At 38.5% G+C, this 22,775-nt stretch overlaps 2 protein-coding genes across 2 annotated transcripts; both read left to right on the forward strand.

The window, feature by feature from the left end:
• The first annotated feature begins 1,528 nt into the window (after positions 1 to 1,528).
• LOC128565315 (olfactory receptor 51E2) lies at positions 1,529 to 17,418 on the forward strand. Its single transcript, XM_053561688.1, has 2 exons — positions 1,529 to 1,607; positions 16,188 to 17,418. The coding sequence occupies exons 1-2, from the start codon at positions 1,599 to 1,601 to the stop codon at positions 17,199 to 17,201; spliced, it is 1,023 nt and encodes a 340-aa protein (XP_053417663.1). The 5' UTR covers positions 1,529 to 1,598; the 3' UTR covers positions 17,202 to 17,418.
• Positions 7,468 to 8,418, forward strand: LOC128565316 (olfactory receptor 51F2-like). The gene has a single exon (XM_053561689.1). The coding sequence runs from the start codon at positions 7,468 to 7,470 to the stop codon at positions 8,416 to 8,418; it is 951 nt and encodes a 316-aa protein (XP_053417664.1).
• Positions 17,419 to 22,775: the final 5,357 nt, after the last annotated feature.

A 22,775-nucleotide genomic window follows, 5' to 3' on the forward strand; every position in this document is an offset into this window, starting at 1 on the left:
AGGCATAAAATAGATCACCTTTTGTGGCCATTATTCTGCCTACCACAAACACTTGGTATAGTATCTTGGACATAGAATGCACAATAAAATGTTGTTCATTGTTGTTGTTTATTGTTTTTGTTACAGTATAAAGAATAAAATATTCTAGGCCATGACATTTTCAGTGATAAAACAGACTTAATGGGAGGAGGAGAAAAGAATAGAAGTGGCGAGTATGATTAAGAAACTACTATCTAAATGGAAGAGAATTCTGACTTCGATAAAGGTGACATCTCTGGAGATGATGAGGAGCATTCAAATTCTAGTTACATTTTCAAAGAGATTAACAAGATTTGCCATTGAATTGAATGCAGAATTTAAAACACAGAAATCAATGATGACTCAAAGACCCATATGCCCAAAAGTAGTCCAGAATTGGTGTGAATATAGGAGGATGTTAAGAGAACGTAAGGAGAGGAGATGAGTGATCTATAGCAAGCCATGCGTACTATTTACTAAAGACTAACAACAGCAACAGATGACATCACCGGCCAAATCCACAACTCACCTACCCCAATTTCTTGGTATAATACAAGATTGTCAAAATTTGAACATAAGTAGCAGAACTCCAAATTATCATGATTCATTTTCTTTTGCATAGTGGACTGTGCAAAAGAAAACTGGGTCAGATTATCAAAAAGAAATAAAATTGTATGTTCTGCACACCTAAGCTGTGGACTAAGCTTTTTACCCACTACATTTACCAACTTCTTAGCTCATGCCTCTAAGATAACTATATCACTGATTAATGTGTATAGTAATTATTGCTTGGTCTATTTTATACCCTGGACTTTTTTCTCCCCAATCTCCAACATTTAGCCTGGTGTTTGGAATAGAGGACATCCTCATGAAATATTTACTGGATATACAAACAAATGAAAAAATAAATTACTTTTCCTAATGGTAAGAGAGAGGCCGCTGCTGCTAAGAACCACGGGTAGGCTAGTGAAACCATGCTGCTGTGAATAACGACAAATGCTGAAGAGTTATGGGGCTGGGTGTCACTCACAATTGTAACAGGAGATTCCTCTTAAAATTTGATACAGCATTGCGTTTTCTTAAAAAAATCCTCTTCAGAGTGTCTTCTAATAGTTATGTGCTTTCTTTTGGGGGTGCTGAAAATTTTCAAAAATTAGATCGAGATGATAGTTTTTGCACGACTCTGTGACTTTACTAAATGCTATTGAATTATACATCATAAATGGTTGGATTTTTATAGGATGTGAATTATATGTCAATACAGCCATTAAATAAAAATGTTCTTCAATAAAATGGGACACAAACAAAAAGCACACAGCCATAAAACACATAGCCACAATAAGTAATTGCATAATGGAACAAATATAAAAAAATGGTATGAGGCAAAAGAAGTCTTCTGGGAACCTCCACATACCCTGGAGACATAGTGATTTAGCGCCACCACCAGGAATTGACCTCTTAGCTCTGTGCTTGTCTCCAACAAGGCTGGAGTAAGTCCCTTTATAAGCTTGGCCCTCCCCTGGAATCTAAAGCCTCCTCAGCCTCTGAATCAGCCTGCGAAGGACACGCAGAACCGCTGTATGGGCTCAGTAAGTAAAATTGTTTTGTTCAGTGAAAATGCTTAACTCTAGATGACTTGTGCTTTCTTATCCACAGGGAAGAAATTCCTCACAGTGAGAATTAGATTAGATAATGGGATGGTGGGCTGAGGATAGTAAAATTTGTAGAATTATTTATTCCCAGGAAATATGTAGAGAATGCTCATTTTGTTCTGCCTGCTATGGAGTGGATAACCTGTTATCAGTCAAATGGTTTAATCAGCATGCTAATATATTTATCATGATCGGTGAACCTCATTTCTAAGTGAGGTTCTTAGTGATTCTAAGAATCCTAAGTGATTCTTACTAAAAAGGAAAAATTACAAATTTCGAACACCCACTATACACCAAGTATTATATTAACACAGTACGTATCTCATCTTATAAATGAGGAAACTGGATCAAAGGAAGCCCACATTACTTGGAGATTTTATCGAAGCCAGAGTTATTGAAAATATGAGCAAGGGAATTAAAAAGAACTGGGTTAATCCCAGCTATGACATTTACTAGTTGTCGGGTAAACCTGTGCACATTTTATAATTCTTCTGATGCACAGTTACTCAGTTTCTTTACAAGAAAAGTGAATTTAAAAGGAATCTAATAATATTTGTCAAATGGAGCCATGGTAGGAATTAAAAGAATATTTATAAAGCACTTATCACAATAATGTTCACAGAACAAGTATCCAAAAAATGGTAGCCATTGTTACAAGTATTCTCATATTGCTGTCTGAGATCTCAAATCTACTTAGTGTTTGAGCAAGAATCTGAACCCAGGTTGGCCACACATGATTGCCCTGCCTATGGCAAGAGGTTGGAGAATAATGATGATGCTATATGGTCTAATTTGACAGTTAAAGAGCCACAAGCCACAAGCTACAGCTCCTAACAGTGCAATGAAAGAAGAGCATCATTAGGAGCTTAGTGGACCCAAAAATTAGTTGACTATAGCTCATTTCACCAAGGGAAAAATGTAAGTGCATGTATTCATAGATCAGAGGGGATGGGTTAGACAGATTTGAGGTGAAGGTAGTACAAACAGGTAGACTGGGAGAATGTTGATGCTTAATTCTACTATTATCCATTAGTTCCTCTTTAGTCTTTCATATAGGAAGTTGGGGTTATTTCAGTATAAGGAAAGTACAATGAAATTCAGCTTAAAGTACCCACTGCCACCAAATTGTTATTATTTAGCATTCTTATACAGACCTACTGTTGTCTTTTCTGGTTTTTGACATTTCAGGAGTAGAGTCTCTGAAAAATAATGAATATTTGTTTATAGGGGATAAGAGAAAGGAAGACCTTTTGGGGGAGCAATTCCAATGAGATGATTTACTAAGAATTTGATGCCATTTTCTGATAAATAAAACAGAGGAGGAAGAGCCACGTTTGAAATGGAAGAGGGAAGGAATTTGGTTAGTTCATATTGAGGTTAAAGTGGCTGAGGGAATATGGGTAGAGAGGTCCCTCAGGGGTAGATAAACTATTTTATTTGCCTTTTTTTCAACACTTGAAGCAGAAAGTTTTTTCTTTTTTCCTTTAAACTAGTGCTAGTCATTTCTCAAAATTACAGATTTGATTGCCTTACTCTATTTCCATGTTTCATTACTACCTTCAAGGTTAAGCCCAGAGACTCTGCCACAGCTTTAAAGATTTTGCTAACTTTTAAAATATAGAACTCAGGAGATGCCATAATTAGACTGCAGATTTATGAGTCATTTGGGGATATAAGTGCTATTTAAAGCCATGGGAATAACTATTACATCTCAAGGAAAGTATATGGAAAGCAAGAAAAGAAAAGGAATTTCTTAGAAGAAAATCAGAATCATTTAGAACATAACACAGACACAAAACATAATGCAGACAAAAAAACATTGTTTGACAGACAGGAAAAGGAAAAAAGAATAACCATCATTGAAGCTAATGAAGGAGAACATGTAACAGAGGAGAAAGTCAACATTGCCAAAATTTGAGATGACAGAGAGAAAAACAAACCTGAAATCAAATTTTTGGACTTGACATTTAGGAAGTCACTGATGACATCACTTGGATGATATTCTGAGAGTTACTAGAGAAAGAATACAGATTGTTTCTAAAGGAGAAGGAACAATAAACAAAAGCAGATTGTTCATTAAAGAATTTTTTTCTGTCCTTAATAAAAGATGTGTCAGGAAATTGAGGGGAAACAGAGTTTATGTCCTATATCCCTCGCTAAGCCCAGAGGCCAATTATGAGAGCTGTTCAATGTATCCTGGTTGAACTGAGTGTGTTGAAAATATCTATATAGAAGTGTGGGAAGCTGTCATCATTGAGTTGGAGTAAAACTTGAGTATTTTAGATTGCAAAAAAGGAACCAAAAGTACTAAATAAAATACTAAAGAAGGAAAGGAATTTTTTGTAGGAGTTAAATTTTTAGAGATGGTGAATGATTTATTTATTTATTCATAAAGTATTTGGAAATGCCTGGCTTTTGATGCTGCTAAAATCTAACTTCATTATCCTTTCCATGGAATTTAAGATTTTTGTATCTTAACCCACAGCTTCATCTCTGACAGCACCTAGTCTTACATTTAAAGCTCTGATGTGCCAATTCTCTTATAGTCGTCCAACAAACTGGTGTCCTTCTTCTGTGTCTTATCCTTGTGAGCTTTCATCCATCTGTCAAAACTTTTCGCAGTCATAAATCATGTCGTCTGTTAATATTTCTTCAAACTGATTCCTCTTAATACTCAAGCAGGCACGTTCACATACTTACATGCTCAGAATCTGTCCCTCCACACTATTTCTCTGTCTCATCTCTTAGATACACCTATCCTGGTACATTCCAGAAGTAGAGGCATTTCTCTTTTTGTCTACAACTCTTCTGATAGGTACTGTGCCTAATTCAGTGCCTGGCATGTGATAGGTATTCAAAATTAGTCACTTTTCATTTCAATAAGATTGACTAAACTCTTATTTAAAGATAAGGCTTTCAACCTAATAACCAGGAGGTTTTCAGCTCCTGACCACCTTTTTGGTTTTCTCGGGCACCAAACCACTACTGTTGTAGTCGTTCACAGGTACCCACTTCAAGGCTCAGAGAGCTTGCTGTCTATATTTGCTACTGAACTTAACTAAGCATTAGTGATGGATAGCCAAGAGCTTAAGTGGAGTTATTGGCTGTGAAAAGGAATCAGGAATACTCTGCCTCTGAGCCCAGAATGAACAAGACAAGGGTGTGGAATGAAATGGTGGTAGAGTGAAGGGGAAGAAGGAATTTGAGTTCTCTGCTAGGCTCAACACATATCAGGCCAAACCATACCCTTGATTTGGTTTGGTATATGATATCTCAGCAAGATAAAGAAGAAAAAAAAAAAAACTTCAAAGAAGACCAAAAATAGGCAATGAATAAACTGAATTATTGAAATAATATAAAGGGAGCTATGAAGAAATTAGGATAAAAAAGAAATTATTCAAATAGAAGTTTAATTTATTTATTTCAGATTAAAATAAGAGTATATACAATTAATTTACATTGTTTTGCATTTTTCAGATAAAGTCCAAATTTCAGTTGAGCCCTTCACCTAGGAGGGTGCCATATACCCATCCCTACATTGTACCTGATAGGGGAGAGTTTACCACACACCCCACCACCCTGGGTAAATAAACCATGGTATAGATATACTATGGTATACCATTTAGCCATACAGAAAGATGGAGACTTTACATCTTTTGAATTTACAGGGAAGGATTTAGAAAACATCCTCCTAAGTAAAGTATCACAAGACTGAAAAAGCAAGATTCCAATGTACTCAATACTAACACGAAACTAGTACATGAACAACCACACATCCACACTAGAGAAGTTTAATGTTTTTAGATATCACTTATAAAATTTTCTACAACTCTATGACAAAAACTACAACTCAGTCATTTCATAGGAAATAAAAAATCATTATAGCCAGAATTAATTGACATATGTAAAGCTCCTCTCCACTTCCATAACCAGTTTTCCTATTCATCATTGCCTGCTAGATATTGAATTATTGCAAAACATTTCTGATCTTTCTCTCTTACTGAATTACAAACTCCTTAAAAGGAGTATTTTTTGTATAATCCCTTAGTTTCTAACACAGCACTATGCAAAGAGTAGCTACACAGTAAATGCCTCTGACAACACAAAAATATTGCAAGTGTATTTTGTAATAAATATTGCAATCAAAGTGCTCAACACTTTTACATGTAGTATTCTAAAAGCCTTGGATTTCTTTATCTTGATTTATATAAAACACAGAAATCTTCCAAGTACTACCTTTTCTATAAAGGCTCTCCAAAGACTACAAAACTATTGAATGCCTCTTTTCTGTTAATTCTTTTCTATTGTTGCTTTGTTTTATTCTTAAAATTATTTTATTTTTAATTAAAAAATAATTGTGAGGGATGCCATGTGATATTTTAATACATGTATTCATTGTGGAAAGATCAAATTAAACTGATTAGCATACCCATCCCCTCAAATATTTATGATTTTTCTGTGGTAAGAACATTTAAAATCCCCTCTCATAGCTGTTTTGAAATATATGATACATTATTATTAACTATTAATCTCATTTCCATTCTGCATGACCATCCTGAGGACACTTTCCTTACTGTAAACTTCGGTCTAAAGTTACAATTTACTTATTTGGCCACCTCATAAACTTAACACCTTCCTTTTTCCCTCTAGTTTTCTGTTAATTTCAGATAAAATGTTTTTCTTTCTTTTTTATTTTACTAAGACTTCTTTAGTTGATTGCAAAGATCAACTTTATCAGAATGAGTGAGGGGGTCTAGGTTCTTGCAGGTTCTTTTTCCTCCATGATCTCCTTTATCAAGCCTTTCCATCGGCCATGCGATACCTTTTTTTTTTTAACCCTGAAGAACAGTTACCCTAAAATTTCCATCTCATGCATACTTATCTGCCTAGTCTCCAATTATCTACTCAATAAAAACAAAAAAGCAGAATGTTTGCAATAAAGTTGTGTTTTTTTCTCTCCAAACCAAAACAGTAGCATTATAGTATGTATCTCCTAAGAAGTATGTCTTAACAAAATGGAGATAATACATTCTGGAGAAATTATCTTTAAGCAGATAGAAGACAGAGCTATATTTGAACATGGCAGCACATTATATCAAGTGGGGAGCAGCAGTCTGTCCCTACACCTCCTGGTAAGTCAGTGTCCTAACTCTCCATGTCTCTCAATTATGATGGCAGCTAACACATCATATGGGTCTCTTTAATGGCCAGAAGCTAAAAGCACCTGCATATTACTTTATCGGTGCTGAGCCATTGTGACTCCATATATGTTACTTTGTATTACAAATGATCTCTTTCTCAATATTTCCCGGCTTCCCAAATTGTCTGTAAGCTTCTCTGCTTTTCACATTCATGGTCAATGCCACATTTCTGCTCCAATGTGTTTTTCTCTGGTGTCAACTATACAGAAAAAAGAATCTGTTACTTCTTCATTAAAATTTTAAAATTTCAGAGAAGATGAAATATGATTGGCCAATTTGGGGTAAAGTGTCTATTTTTAGTTCAGTCATCTGTGGCTAGAGGAATGAGAGGAAAGGTCATATGGTACAAACACAGCTGTCAACTAAGAAAAATTGTAGACTGAGGCAAATTTTTTAAAAAGCTACCTACTACAGCAGCTAAAGTAATACTTTCTTTTTATCGATTGTGAGTCCTTTGTATACTCACATTATGTAGCCATCCTTGGTGAGCTTTCTGTTCAATAAAATAACATAAATTAAAATAATTTTTAATGATTAATACACAGGTATAGCTTTTAATTTCAGATCTTCATCTTCTTCTGTACTTTTAATCCAGCATGTCAGCTTTGCAGAACACCACATCCCCCTCCATCATTTTCCTGCTAACTGGTGTTCCTGGGCTGGAAGCCTTCCACACCTGGATCTCCATTCCCTTCTGCCTCCTCTATGTAACTGCCCTCTCGGGAAACAGCCTGATTCTCTTCATCATCATCACTCAGCCCAGCCTCCATGAGCCCATGTACTATTTCCTCTCCATGCTGTCCACCACTGACCTTGGCCTGTCCATATCCACTCTGGCCACTATGCTGGGTATATTCTGGTTCAATGCCAGGGAGATCAGCTTTAATGCCTGCTTGTCCCAGATGTTCTTTATTAAATTCTTCACTGTCATGGAATCCTCAGTGCTGTTGACCATGGCTTTTGATCGGTTTGTAGCCATCTCTAATCCCCTAAGGTATGCCACCATTTTAACTGACTATAGGATAGCTCAAATTGGAGTAGCAATTGTCATCAGGGGGACCCTTATGCTGACACCAATGGTAGCGCTTCTTAAAAGGCTGTCCTACTGCCGTAGCCACGTGCTGCACCACTCCTACTGTTTCCACCCCGATGTGATGAAGCTCTCGTGCACAGACACCAGGATCAACAGTGCAGTAGGGCTGACTGCCATGGTCTCTACTGTTGGAGTGGACTCAGTCTTCATCCTCCTTTCTTATGTTTTGATCATTAAGACTGTGCTCAGCATTGCGTCTTCAGAAGAGAGGAAAAAAACCTTCAGCACATGTATCTCCCATATTGTGGCTGTTGCTGTATTCTATATCCCCTTGATCAGCCTGTCCTTTGTTCACAGATTTGGGAAACGGGCCCCTGCCTATGTACACACCCTGATTGCTAACACCTACCTGCTGATCCCTCCTGTAATGAACCCCATCATCTACAGTGTGAAGACCAAACAGATACGTAGAGCTGTGATAAAAGTTCTCCATTACAAAGAAACAAAATTATAGAATTCTAGCACTAGATGGACCCTGCAAGATGGTCTACTCCAAGTCATGTTATCAATTAAAAACAAACAAACAAAAACTGGTGCCCATCAAAGCTAAAATATCATTCAAATTTAAAGCTGAAAATTTAAAACATTGGCTAGTTTGACCACTTAGCTTTACAGATGAGAGGTGGAAGCAGACAACTTGGAACAACCTAAAGCCTGGAGTCTAGAACTTCTCCTTACCGCTGCTTGGTCCAAATGCGGTGCCTCCTATCCCTGCCAGTAGCCTTTCTATTCTTACCTAGTCTGCTTTGCAACAGTCAGAAAGACACATTATGAAATGCCACTCCTTTATGAGAAATAGTATTTTCTAACTAACAATAATTTGAACTAACATTGATTATTTCCTCTGTCAAGTCATGATTCTATGGTTTTTTTTACATGTATTAACACATTTTATATTTAAAACATTATAAGGTAGTTACTTCTGTTACCTTATTATTGAGGTATAAAATGAGAAAGTCGAAGCATAAAATGTTAAGTAGCTTGTTTAAACAGCTAGTAGGTGACAGAGCACATCCACACTGATTGACTCCACGGTCCTTCATTCTCTAAAGGTTAATGCTGGCTTGCTGCCTAGAATACATAGGTTTATAACTAGTATATATACTTATATACACTTTCATCCATGTAATTTGTACTAGAAAATATAAAGAAGTTAAAAAATAATTTAAAAACAAAACAAAACTCTATCCTCTGGAAATTTTCAATCAAATTAGGGAAGAAAAGCCCAAATCAAAAATCTTCAAACCTCACAAATTAATTTCCACCTTATGATTTTTTTCAACTCAAGCACATTTCAGAATTTCAGCCCTCCCTCAACTTTCTGCCCCAGCAGAAACAGAAAATAACTATGAATTGCAAATAAATGACAGTTTGTGTCATTTACCTACAAGTTTTTAAGTTTGTGACATAATTATCACTTAATGGTTTAACCCAGAAACTATTAACTATTTTTACAGTGGGTATATCTATTAATTCACAAAATTTGAAAGCCTTTATTTCAAAGACACATTGATATCACTTATTTAAGGTAGACCCTATAGTTGGCATTAAGTCTGAGAAGAAAGTAGAAAGTAGTTATGCCTATCTACAGGGAATTTAGTAAGTCATGACAGCACTGGCTACTTACTAATAAGGAAGATGTCAAATTCCCAGCATATTTGGAACAATATTTTCAGTCTTAATTACCGTTAATCTTTATCTCCATGTGTTAGAATATCCCAGGACTCTGTTCTCAGACCTTTTTGTTATACTCCCATTTTTCTTCATCTTATCTAAAACACATATTTAAAACCATCTATATGCTAACAAACTCCCAATTAATGTCTACTCAAGAGTCATCCAATGTCCTATATACTAATATCTCCACTTGAATATTACATAATCATCTTAGACTCAACATGTCCAAAACCTATTCTAATATTCTAATCAAGGGAAATAAATACAGGGTCACAACAGTCCTTCCTCACTCAGTAATTCTACCTTTCAGATTATTGAGTCAAAACACTTTAGTTATACCTGATGCCTTCCTGTCACTCCTATGCTACATCCAACTGTCATCAAATCCTAATGATGTTTCCTTCCCAAAAATGATAGCCAGAACTCAACCACTGCATACCTCCCCTATTGATACCACCATGATACAAGCTGTTATCTTGGACCTGAAATATCATTATAGCCTTCTCGTGGACCTTTCTCCATCCGTGTTTGCTTTATATTCTATTCTCCCTATAGTAGTTAGAATAATTGTTTCAATACACAGGCTGATAACATTCAACATGCTTCAATGGCCTCCTGTGTTACTCAGGGAAGATTTACAGTCATTGTAACAGCTTATAAGGATCTATATGATCTGACTTCTCTCCAGCATCCCAACTTCATATCCTACTACTCTCCCCATGATCCCCTCTACCACAATAGCCTCCAAATATTTTCTTAAGCTCACTAAGAATGCTCTGACATCAGACTTCACACTTTGTTTGCTCTACCTAAAACGTTCTTCCCCCAGAGACCCACACAGTTTACCCCATCACTTCATGCAGGTATTGGCTCAAGTGTACTGGTTCAAGTTACTACAGAGCATTGATGTTATTATAATAATAATAATAATAATAATAATGACAGCACGTCTCCTTCAATCCCTATCTGTATTCACTTTCATCCTTACCTGCCTCATTTTCAATTTTTAGCACTTCTATCCCCCGGTATATAGCATATGTGTTTATTTCTTTTCTTGTCTTCCCATCATAAGATAAAGATTTCGAGGGTAAGGAATTTGTTTCATTCATGCTGCCTCCCATCCCCTGAAACATAGCCTGCCACATGGCAAAACCTAATAAAATGTTTACGTGATCTGGCTCTATTTAGCTCTCCAGCTTCATTGTTTCCCCTCTGTATAATGTTCCAGGTACAACAGATGACTTACACTTCTTTCATCCTGAATGCCCTTTGCATGAACTCTTACCTCTGCCCATAGCACTCTCACTCTCTGTCTGCTTCTGACTTCGGGTGGAAGTGACTCCAACTTTTCCTGGCCTCCCCAGGGTGCCTGGTGTCTTTTCCCAGTTCTCCTGTAGCACCTTGTCTTTTTTTCTCATTGCAACCCCTTTCTGTGCTGTTTGTACCCTTCTCCCCTACAGGAGGCTCTGAACTCACTTCTCAAGATCAGGGACTGGGTCTTATTCACTGTTGTTTCCACAATTCTATCTGTAGTGTCTGGCCCATAGTAGCTTTTAATCTTGACTAAACTAATGAATAAATAAGCAGCATCTTTGATATGTAAGGATCTGGATGGCACACAAGACAACGAAGTTCTTCAACAAGAAGGTTCTTCTTAGTTTCTCCAGATATATTTTCAGGAGGATACACATTTTGGAGAATATTCGCCCAGGTGCTGCCCTTCTGTAGGATAAGTTGACTTTGATTCATATGGCCTAACACAGCCTCACCTTAATCTTGTGCAGTCTTCCTTCACCCTCTTTCCAACATAAAACTTTCCTTATCAAGACACTAATGAATGTAAGTAAAAACAAAAGATGTTAGGAGGCCATTTTAAAGAGGTGATTTATATTTTGAACAAACTGTCCATCTATTTCAATGTGTTTCTGCCCTCTTCTCTTCTCTCACCTGCACCCCATGGATCATCTTTCTTACATACCCCCAACTGACAGTGCAGCAAAAACAAAAATCTGAAGAAATTACAGACAGGTCCAAGGTGAAAAGATTGGAGTGCTGAACTGATGAGGGTTTACAGACTAGATTTTGTTTGTTTATTTCCACATACTACATGGGGTACAGAGAAAGGGAGGTATGAAGGAAAAAGAAAACACAGGGCTGGAGAAGAAGAATGGAGGTACTCAGAGTCCTAAAAATGGGAAAGAGATGAAGGAACTTAAGGACCAGGCAACTTTTGTGTATGAACATGTGGGTGGTTATATATTGATTTCATAATAGTATTGAGTACAAATGCATATAAATGTGAAAAGAAAAGGACCAGGCAATTGAGATAGTCATAGAACTTCTACAGATTTTTCTCCCCACCTTATCCCATGCATGCTAACCTGGGGACAGTCCTACTGTCCAACAGTCCTGGAAACTTGCATTACTAGTAAGTGGGCAATTTGGACACTCTGAGAATGAGTGGGTTGCAGAGAAAATGTTATGCACTGACCAAGGTGAACAAGCTCAAAATGAATCGAGGACTTCCTTAAAAGCCAGAGGACTAGTAGTTACATGGCCACTGCTAAAGCTACTTGGACATGATGGTAGTGGTGGAGATGGAAATAAGAGGAAATATTTGAGATATTTTTAGAGGGAAAACTAGGCAAGATTTTTGAATAATTGAATGTGAGGGATGAGGAAAAAATACGTATTTCCAGTTTCTGTCTTACATAGCTAAATTCATAACCATACCCAGTCTTATCCTCGTCAAATTCACCCTTCCAATGGCTTCTAGCATAACCATCTAACATACACATCTGGTTATGATGTCCCTGCTTAAAAATATGTGTTCACCTCCCAAGTCCTTCAGTTCACAACCTGATGCTGGCTCACATTCGTTGACCTTTCCAATGTCTCTCTTTCCTTTTGGGGTTACCACTAAGTTCCAGCGAAGCCACACTGCTAACAGTTCTTCTGCAGAGAATTCTGCTTCTTTCCCCCATGATTTCTCTCTGCTGAAATACCCTCTTTTGAGGTTCATGCCATGACCACATAAACACCTCCTCTCAGGTTCTCATAAAAATCTGTGGCATTTGCTGCTTTTCCTTACTATATGGCTGACAGTGGGAGCTTGATTTAGTCTGGAGAGTGGATACAGGTTGTCGAGAGACCTACACATGTGAGCACAGGAGTTGTGGTAGAGGCAGCGGGCTCCTTGAGTTTGTTCCCCCTGGACAGGAACAGTGGGGGGCCTGTGGGAGCAGCACACATGTAGTCATGGAGATGTTGTCCCTCTGTCTGCTGAGTTCCTGGAGCATCAGCTCATACTCTCATAGCTTCTCCCATGGGCCTTCCAAGCAGCACTATATATAAAACAGTCTGATCCAGAAAGGGAAACCGGCTGCAGCTGCTCTCTCTCAGTAGGACGACTGCATATTCTCAGGTGAGTGCACCTTCACCTTAGGTCTGGCAGCCCAAGGCTCCTGACATGCTAAGGGACCTGAAGACCCTCAAAACTGCTTTATGACTGGGGGGTCGGGGGGAGAAGCCCTTTATGGTTCTATCCACACTTTCAGGGGCTGGGAAAACACGTCACAGAGCCTTAGCTAACAATCCAGAAAGGCAGGTGAATGTCGCAGCTATATTCAAACACAAAAAGAAGTTAGGTCTAAAAAGGAGTCACTTTGGGTAGGAGGCCAGATAACATGAGAATGAAACATGTGGTATTCGGGGATAGGGACCCTGGGAGATGAGCTAGAGATGACCCAAAGTCTAAGAGTTAGGTAAGGAAGTGCAGGTGCCAGTAAAGTGGGAAAGGTGCTCTACTGAGAAAGGGGTCAAAAAGTACCTAACTCTGTGGCCAGCGGAGATCCTTCTTGTCTCAGCACTACGTGCAGTACTGTGGGCAAAGTCCATGAGAAAGTGGAACTATGTGACAGTATTTTCCTTCATTCCCCTCCATGCTTGCCCTTCTCTTCACTATACGCCCTCTGTCTCTTAGACACAGTGGTCTTGTGATCTGGGCTCTCGCCAGGAAAGTTTCCTCAGCTTAGTCTCATAATTTTCAGCATGGTTTGTTTGTTTTCCTGCATCCACTTCCCTAAGCTATCTGTGATGGACACAGAGATGGATGGATGGATGGATACAAAATACAGACTATCTTGTGTCTCACTAAAGGATGCAATTATGCGCCTCAAAAAAGGTTTTTCATGTTCTGACGCCACATGGGAGCCAAATTTGGGATTTTATATTTGTCAAGGAGAATAGATGTTATGTCTGCACAAGTTCTAAGGAGGGAGAAAAACAAACAGAGACAAAAGTATGGCTTTTGTCACCTTTGAACCCTGTATCTGTTCTGCCTTGCTTATCCAGTAGAAAGATGGGAAGAATCCAATTCAAATCTTTTTTCTTTTTCATTTTCCAAGCTTTTTTTGTTTGTTTGTTTGTTTTTAATTTTTTATTGTTGGGGATTCATTGAGGATACAATAAGCCAGGTTACAATGATTGCAATTGTTAGGTAAAGTCCCTCTTGCAATCATGTCTTGCCCCCATAAAGTGTGACACACACCAAGGCCCCACCCCACTCCCTCCATCCCTCTTTCTGCTTCCCCCCCCATAACCTTAATTGTCATTAATTGTCCTCATATCAAAATTGAGTACATAGGATTCATGCTTCTCCATTCTTGTGATGCTTTACTAAGAATAATGTCTTCCACTTCCATCCAGGTTAATACGAAGGATGTAAAGTCTCCATTTTTTCAAATCTTTAAGTACTCATTTTATCATGTTGTGTTTTAAAATCACTGGTTTCTAAACCTGCTCCATTAAGACCAAATTGAAGGGTATTTCTCAGCTGCAGTAAGGACCCAGGTGAGGCATGAGGAAGCATCCTAGGAGGAATAAACAGGTTAACCTGAATACCATCAATGAAAACACCTGCAGAGTTTATTGCCAAGAGTCTGAGCTACTGCTTGCACACAGGCTGCTGGTTCTTTAGAGACAATTAGCTCTAAAGAACAGGGCACATACAGTACCTAGCAGAGACTGATGCAGTCAGAGTCCAGGTGTTTAAGTCGGGGTAGAGAGTAGAGACAAAGCAACACTGGGTGTCTAGAAAAGAAATATCTCCTTTGACATGAATGACTTGTTGGTGAAGGTTCCAGGAAAGACAAGGCACTAGGAACATGATTGTATAATCAGTAAATCTCTCCCAAAGCCAAGACTCAGCTGTCTTTGGGCACAAGGGGCGTGGCCTTGGAGATGCTTTTTAGGAACCCACCATTCAGGAGCAAAAGGAAGAGCTTTTACAGGGACCATACCAGACAGCTAGGATCTACCGGAGGCCACATGTCCTGCTAGCACCTTGTCTCTGAAGAAGACACCAGAAGAAGCCACTACCTTTGATTTTATGAACCCTGATGAGTTCCCTTTAATCCTTACAAGATTGACTTTTGGTGGGTTGTTTTTTTTTTTTCATATTTTTTGTTTGTTTTCTTTTCAGGTTTTCTCTCTCTCTCTTTTTAATACCTGTTGTTTATTTTTCCCCTTTCTGATGTTAGATCTGAGGACCTGGAATCCTGAACATTTGCAAAGTATCTCTTATCCCTGCTGCCTTGGAACAACCATTATTCCCTTTTCTAATTCCTACTCATGTTTTAAGACTAAACAGAAGGATCTTTTCCAAAAAGATTCCTCTGATCATGTCTCTCCTCCTTTTCATTAAATGAACACCTTATGCTAGCATTTACTGCAGTCTTCTATTATATTGGTTACTTGTCTATTTTCCACTCTCCATCTAGAGAGCAAGGTAAATGTCATCTCTGTATCAGCATCACCTAGAAAATAGCCTTGTACATAGTAGGTCATATAAATAAATTATTATAGGCTTGGCACCTGTGGCTCAAGTGGCTAAGGCACCAGCCACATACACCTGAGCTGGTGGGTTTGAATCCAGCCTGAGCCCACCAAGCAACAAGGATGGCTACAACCAAACATATATATATATATATAGCCAGGCGTTGTGGCGGGCACCTGTAGTTCCAGTTACTTAGGAGGCAGAGGCAGGAGAATCGCTTGAGCACAGGAGTTGGAGGTTGCTGTGACCTGTGATGCCATGGCACTCTACCCAGAGTGACAGCTTGAGGTTCTGTCTCAAAAAAATAATTAATTAATTATAGAATAAATGAGTAAGTGAAAAAGGGTAGGAGGAGAGAGAGGTAGGAAGGAAGGGGTGACAAAGACAAAGACAGTCCTAAGCGGTCCCCAAAAGGGATACCCAGTATCTAAACAATGAAGATATGGACCAGGATGAAGCATCTGAGGGAGTCTGGAAGTTCAACATTTGGGGATAAGCATTAGTTGCCCAAGGTTCCCTTTTAACAATTTGAATGAACATTGAAAGTAGTGATTAAAAAATAAATTGAGCAGTCACATTTCCTCCTTCAGAAGGGGGCCTCAGAGCTTATGAAAGAGCCTAAGTGAGAATGGGAAAAAAGAGAAGAGAAGAAAGAGCTAGGATTCCCAGGTGTCTGAGACACTCTCTGATTGTGCCCCATGTCCCTGCAGGCTGCCAGTACAGCTTCACCTTCACCCAGTCCCACCTCCTTAGTGCCAGCTATGAGTTCCTGCAACTTCACACATGCCACCTTTGTGCTTATCGGTATCCCAGGACTAGAAGAATCCCACTTCTGGATGGGCTTCCCACTCCTTTCAATGTATGCTGTGGCTCTGTTTGGAAACTGCATTGTGGTCTTTATCGTCAGGTCAGAGCGCAGCCTGCACGCTCCCATGTACCTCTTTCTCTGCATGCTGGCGGCCATCGATCTGGCCTTGTCCACATCCACTATGCCCAAGATCCTTGCCCTCTTCTGGTTTGACTCCCGGGAGATTAGCTTTGAGGCCTGCATTACCCAGATGTTCTTTATCCATGCCCTCTCAGCCATAGAATCCACCATCCTGCTGGCCATGGCCTTTGACCGTTACGTGGCCATCTGCCATCCACTGCGCCATGCTGCAGTGCTCAACAATACAGTAACAGTTCAGATTGGCATGGTGGCTGTGGTCCGTGGGTCCCTCTTCTTTTTCCCACTGCCTCTGCTCATCAAACGACTGGCCTTCTGCCACTCCAACGTGCTCTCACACTCCTATTGCGTGCACCAGGATTTGATGAAGTTGGCCCATGCAGACACATTGCCCAATGTGGTCTATGGTCTTACTGCCATTCTGCTGGTCATGGGTATGGATGTCATGTTTATCTCCTTGTCCTATTTTCTGATAATAAGAACAGTTCTACAACTGCCTTCAAAGGCGGAGCGGGCCCGGGCCTTTGGAACCTGCGTATCACACATTGGAGTGGTACTGGCCTTCTACGGGCCACTGATTGGCCTCTCAGTGGTACACCGTTTTGGAAATAGCCTTGATCCCATTGTGCATGTTCTCATGGGTGATGTCTACCTGCTACTGCCTCCTGTGATCAATCCCATCATCTATGGTGCCAAGACCAAGCAGATCAGAACACGGGTACTGGCTTTATTCAAGATCAGCTGTGACAAAGACCTTCAGAATGCAGAAGGCAAGTGACCCTTACCCGTGTACCTCACTTTATTGTACTGCTTGATTTATATAATGTTACCTAACACTAGCTTAATTCCAGTTTCCCATAGCACATTAGTGCGTTTTTCTGGCTGGAATAATAACTAAAGTATGGTCCATCTACTTCATAGCATATTGTGTGGAATAATACACAATGGAATATTATGTGGTTTAAAGGCTGCTATAAAACAAAATATGGTCATAATGTAATGAAAAACAGTGAAGATACATAATTATAACTTACTTGAAAAATACAGTATGCCTTGGAGGAAATGTACTCAGAATACTAATTATTTTGTTTTGTCCCTACTTTCTAAATGTCCTCACTATGGAGGTATTATTTAGCTAATATGTACAACCTTTTAAATGGGGAAAACTGAGCTGATAATTTATGAAAGGCAGGGCTTGCTATGATCCTCACAGCTGGTTTGTTATACGGTACCTAGATGTTTATATAAACCCTTAATAATAATGCCTATGAACATATCATGTGTGCTTACAATGTTCTGGGAACTATTATGCGTGCTGTATGGTTTTATATGATATTTACAACTTTATGGGGTAGAGGCCATTTTTTGTCTTCTCATCACAGGTGCAAGAAATAAAGCTTATATTAGCAGGAGGACTTAACTAAATCACAAACTTGTGGGTGCTGTGCCAAGATTTGAAATTAAATTTGATAATTGAATACAGTTAACTAAACTACCATGTTATATTGCTTCCTTTGTGACATCTGCCGTTTATTTCCTCAGCCTATATGAATCCTCTGTTTTCTCTCTGCTGTGTGCTAAGATTGATGGCTTTGTATTTGTGCTGAGAGATAACCCTGCCCTAGCTGTGAGCAACACACTCAAATTATTCTTCGTGTTTTATAACCATTTCTCGTGGTCTTATTGCCTTCTTTCCAGATGCAGGGAGAACGTTTTTGTCTGTTTATGTCTTATGTCTCAATGATGTCTTCCCTTTCTAGTGTTCCCTGCACCTGTCAAACATTTTTAATGTACAGTATATAATACTGTCTGAGTTTTAACTTAAGTAGAAGATAAAATAAAATTTTAAGTTCTGCTAAGTGTTATGCTTGTTGCTTTTACATTTGTAGAATCCTATAAACCAGAATCATAGATATGAGAGGTTCCCTAGTCATCTTTCTCAGTGGTGCAGGTGTTCTGAACAGGTATTATTGGTGCAACTGCAAAGATGCTGAATGAAGCTGACAATAAACATAAGAACATTGTCATATTAGCAATTTAATAAGTAGTTCATCTCTTTCTCTCAAATTCCTTACTCTCTCCCACTACAGCCCAAGTTGTTCATAATCTATTCCTTTCTTCCCTCCCCTCCCCGTCCTAAGATTTTTAACTTTTAAGAATGGTCCAAAGACTTCTATTCCAATGTTCATAGCAGTATTATCCACATTAACCAAAAAGCAGAAACAACCCAAATGTCCATCAATAGATGAATGGATAAACACAATGTGATGCATACATGTTATGAAATGTTATCCAACCTTAAAAAAGATATAAAACTCTAGCACATGCTACAACATAAATAAACCTTTAAGTCATGCTAAATGAAATAATCCAGACACAAAAGGACAAATGTTTTATGATTCCACTTATATTACGTAGAATAGGCAAATTCATAGAGAAAAAAAGTAGGACACAGGTTATCAAGGGCTGAGGGGAGGGGAGATGGGGAATTATTACTTATTGAGTACTGAGTTTCAGTGTGGGATGATGGAAAACTTCTGGAAATGGATAGTGCATATGATTGTACAACAGTATGAATATATTTAAAGCCAATGAATTATATGCTTAATGTTTAAAATGTAATTTTATATTATGTATGTTTATTACAATAAAAATATCACCAAAAATAATGTAAAATTTTCATCATTGGTTTTATATCAAGAACATGTTGAAATGATTGTATTTTGAATATGCTGTGTTAAAATTATTTATCAAGGTTTTTGTTTTTTTTTTTAAAGACACTCAAAGAGAATGATATTTAGTCCAAAGTAATAAAGTTTTAATGGTAGAACTCCCACGGTTGTAACAAGTCCATTATTTTTAGTGGCAATTTTTATAGTCTTCAAGCTCCATCATGATGGACTACAAATGTGTATGCATCTCATCACAGAGCCCAAGGATGAGCAAATGGAAGGGGAAGACAAGACACAAGAGTTCCTGTCACTGTACACACTTAGGTGAGTCACATTTCCTCTGCTGCTTTTTTCTATCTATAACCTTATAGTAGACTTAATTTCTCAGATAAAAATACAGAAATGGGAAGAAAAAAACTTCCAACTATACTTTGCAGATCTTTCTATGACTATCTGGAATAATTTAGAAAGAACTTACTGATTGGAATAATAAAGTTATGATCAGGCACATGAGACAAAATCATATGACCTTGCGATGATTAATACCATGTGTCCACTTGACTGGGCCACAATGCTTACCTATGTGGTCAAAAGATTTTCTGGATGTTTCTATGAGGGTGTTTCCTTGTATGAGATTAACATTTGCATGAAAGGGCTTTACTCAAGTAAAGCAGATTTCCTTCCATAATGCAAGTAGGTCTCAGCCAGTTAGCTGAAGGCCCTAATAAACCAGACGGAATTCTGCTAACGAATGTGGCATGAGGACTTAACTACAATGTGGCTCTTCCTTGAGCATCCAGCCTAGTGGTCTACCCTGCACATTTTGGACTTAACTAGGCTTGATAATTGTGTGAGCCAATTCCTTATCATAAATCTCTTTATCATCTGTCCATCTATCTATCTTTTTGGTTCTGTTTCCCTGGAGAAACTTGACTAATACATAAACTTGACTAAAAACTGAACAAAGGGAAAATCATCCCTGTGAGTAGCTGAGCTGCAAAGACAAGAGTGAAAGTTGAAAGAAAAGTCATAAAGACTATATCACATAAAAAATGAAATTGATCAACTATACTAGACCAATCTGTGGTAGGCCTCACAAACTATCCAAGCTCATATTCTTTTAACACCAGTTTGTTCAGACCACATGTTTCAAGGCCAAGTACCAATTGATCTAATAGCAACTCTGGGTGGACTCATCTGTGCTAAAAATACCCCACTCCCGAAAACCTCCTTCCCGAACTAACTCATGACTAACACTAGACCATCATACTCTATAAATATACTTCCTTAACTCTCCTTTTGAAACAAGTTAAGGTCCTCTTGATATGATCATCTCAGCAGCAGCAAACCAATAATCTAACTTTATTTGACTACAAATATGTCCCTGGTAGTCTTTAACTGGTGGATATTAGCAAAATTTATGTGAGAATTCTCTTAAGAGTGAAGCAGTGAATTATATAAGAAATAGTATCTTGATTTTGGTGTCCCAAAAACAAGGGCTTGGGTAAAGCACTTTGATTTGGGTGAAGGTAATATAATTAAGAAATGTATCTAGTAAACAGGAATGAGTGGGTAAAGACAGTGTGATTCAGTGAGGAAGAAAATTCAATACAGCGTCATTACCAAGAGTGCTATGGTGGACAGTGAGCCTTTGACTCTGCTATGACTTCTGTGAAGAATGCTTGGGGTGGGCCAGGTACAGTGGCTCCCGCCTGTAATCCTAACACTAGGAATTCGAGACAGTGTTTAAAACCAGCCTGAGCAAGAGCAAGACCCCATCTCTTAATAAAAGTGGCTAGGCATTATGGAGGGTACCTGTAGTCCCAGCTACTTGGGAGCCTGAGGCAAGAGGCTCACTTGAGCCTAAGATTTAGAGGTTGCTGTGAGGTGTGATGCCAGGGCAACTAAGTGAGACTCTGTCTCACAAAAAAAAAGAATGCTTGGTGTAATTGTCTATCCAAAGAGTGGAGAAAGGCTTCTACTCTTATCCTCCTTTGACTGAAGGTTGTTGCTGGAGTTTTAACTCCATTGTATTTTCAGTGACAAGCCCCAAAGTAGAAAAGCCCAGAGAAAGGGAAACTACCTGCAGTAGGAAATAGAATGAATGAAAGTGTCTGTCATAGCTGCAGATGAAGTCACAGGTGGGCCAAGGAGGTAAGACATGGGACACATACAGTACCTGCTCTACCTGGGTTGGGAGTGGGATGGATAAAGTTTTGAGAAATCTAGAATTTAATGTCTACTGCATTTAACACTACTGAGTATTGAGGGCTTACTGTTCATCCTCTGCTATAATAATACCTTACTTTCATAATTCTCAAAACAAGCACTTGAGGGAGATGGGAGGGGATGGGGTGGGAGAGATAGTAAGAGATAGTAGGGGGACCACACCTATGGAGCACATTGCAAGTACAAGTTGGATCTATCATGTGTAGAATGTCCTAATGCTATAACTGGGCAAATGAGGTGGAAGCTATGCTGATTAGTATGATGTAAGCACTCCAATTTGTACAAAGAATCAACACATTGAAAATGGCGTAAATGTATTTATGATCTATGTACAAAAGACTTAATAAAAATAAATAAATAAATAAATAAATAAACGTTTGGGATGATGGCCATTTTGTAGACTAGGAAACTGAGGCACAACTAAGAATTATGTAATACTATCAGAGTCACTCGACAGCAAATGGCAGGGTCCAGACTTGAACCTAGGTCTCTCTGACTTCTGAGTCTGCTCTTTCACACTTCATTGATGAGAACTGTAGTCTGATGCACAAGGCAGGCACTGGCCCAGGCAAGTGATGATGGATCTTGGGAAAAGACTTCCTCTGCAAGGAAAGGCATTCCACAAGTGCCTTCCCCTTGTGTACATCTGTTTTTCCAGCTGAAACATGGGTGACAGGGTAACCTGTTCCTTTCAGAAACCAAAGATATTTTAGTCAGAGTCCCAACATTGTTTGCTTTTAAAGTTTCCATGTGTTTTCTGTAAAATAAAAAAGAATATCAGAAAGATACCCCAATATGTTTCTACTCCCACAGTTTCTACCTCGTGAAGTGATGTGAATTTTTCTTTTTCTTTTTTGTAATTGTTTTATTGAAGTCTTGTTGACATGAACGATTCTGTAACTATTTAATGTATACATCTTGATGTGTTAGACTATAAATACACACACCTGAAACAATCACTATAATCACTGTAATAAATCCATCACCTCTAGAATCTTCCTCCCACATCCTTTATTATTGCTGTTGTTGATTTTTCCTTATGTGGTAAGAGCATTTAACAGAAGATCCACTCCTTTAACAAATTTGTAAGTATATAATACAGTAATGTTAATCATAAACGGTGTGTTGAGTTGCTTTTAAAGCAGCAGTTCTCAACCTGTGGGTCACAACCCCTTTTTAACAATGAAAATACATTGCTGCATTAGGAAGGTTGAGATGTCTTTTAATCATCAGAGAAATGCAAACCAAAACCACTTTGAGATATCATCTAACTCCAGAAAGAGTAGCCCACATCACAAAATCCAAAAACTACAGATGTTGGCGTGGATGTGGAGAAAAGGGAACGCTTCTGCAGCTAGTACGAAGTGGAAAGAAGGGAATACATACTGCAAGCTAGTACGAAGTAGAAAGAAGTGTGAACAATACTCAGGGATCTAAATGTAGACCTGCCA

This window comes from Nycticebus coucang, chromosome 14, assembly GCF_027406575.1.
Source record: "Nycticebus coucang isolate mNycCou1 chromosome 14, mNycCou1.pri, whole genome shotgun sequence".
In the NCBI taxonomy this organism is placed as follows: Eukaryota; Metazoa; Chordata; class Mammalia; order Primates; family Lorisidae; genus Nycticebus; species Nycticebus coucang.

Bases quoted from the DNA above. Each gene is read 5' to 3' on its own strand.
- LOC128565316 (XM_053561689.1), top strand. From the start codon at position 7,468: ATGTCAGCTTTGCAGAACACCACATCCCCCTCCATCATTTTCCTGCTA.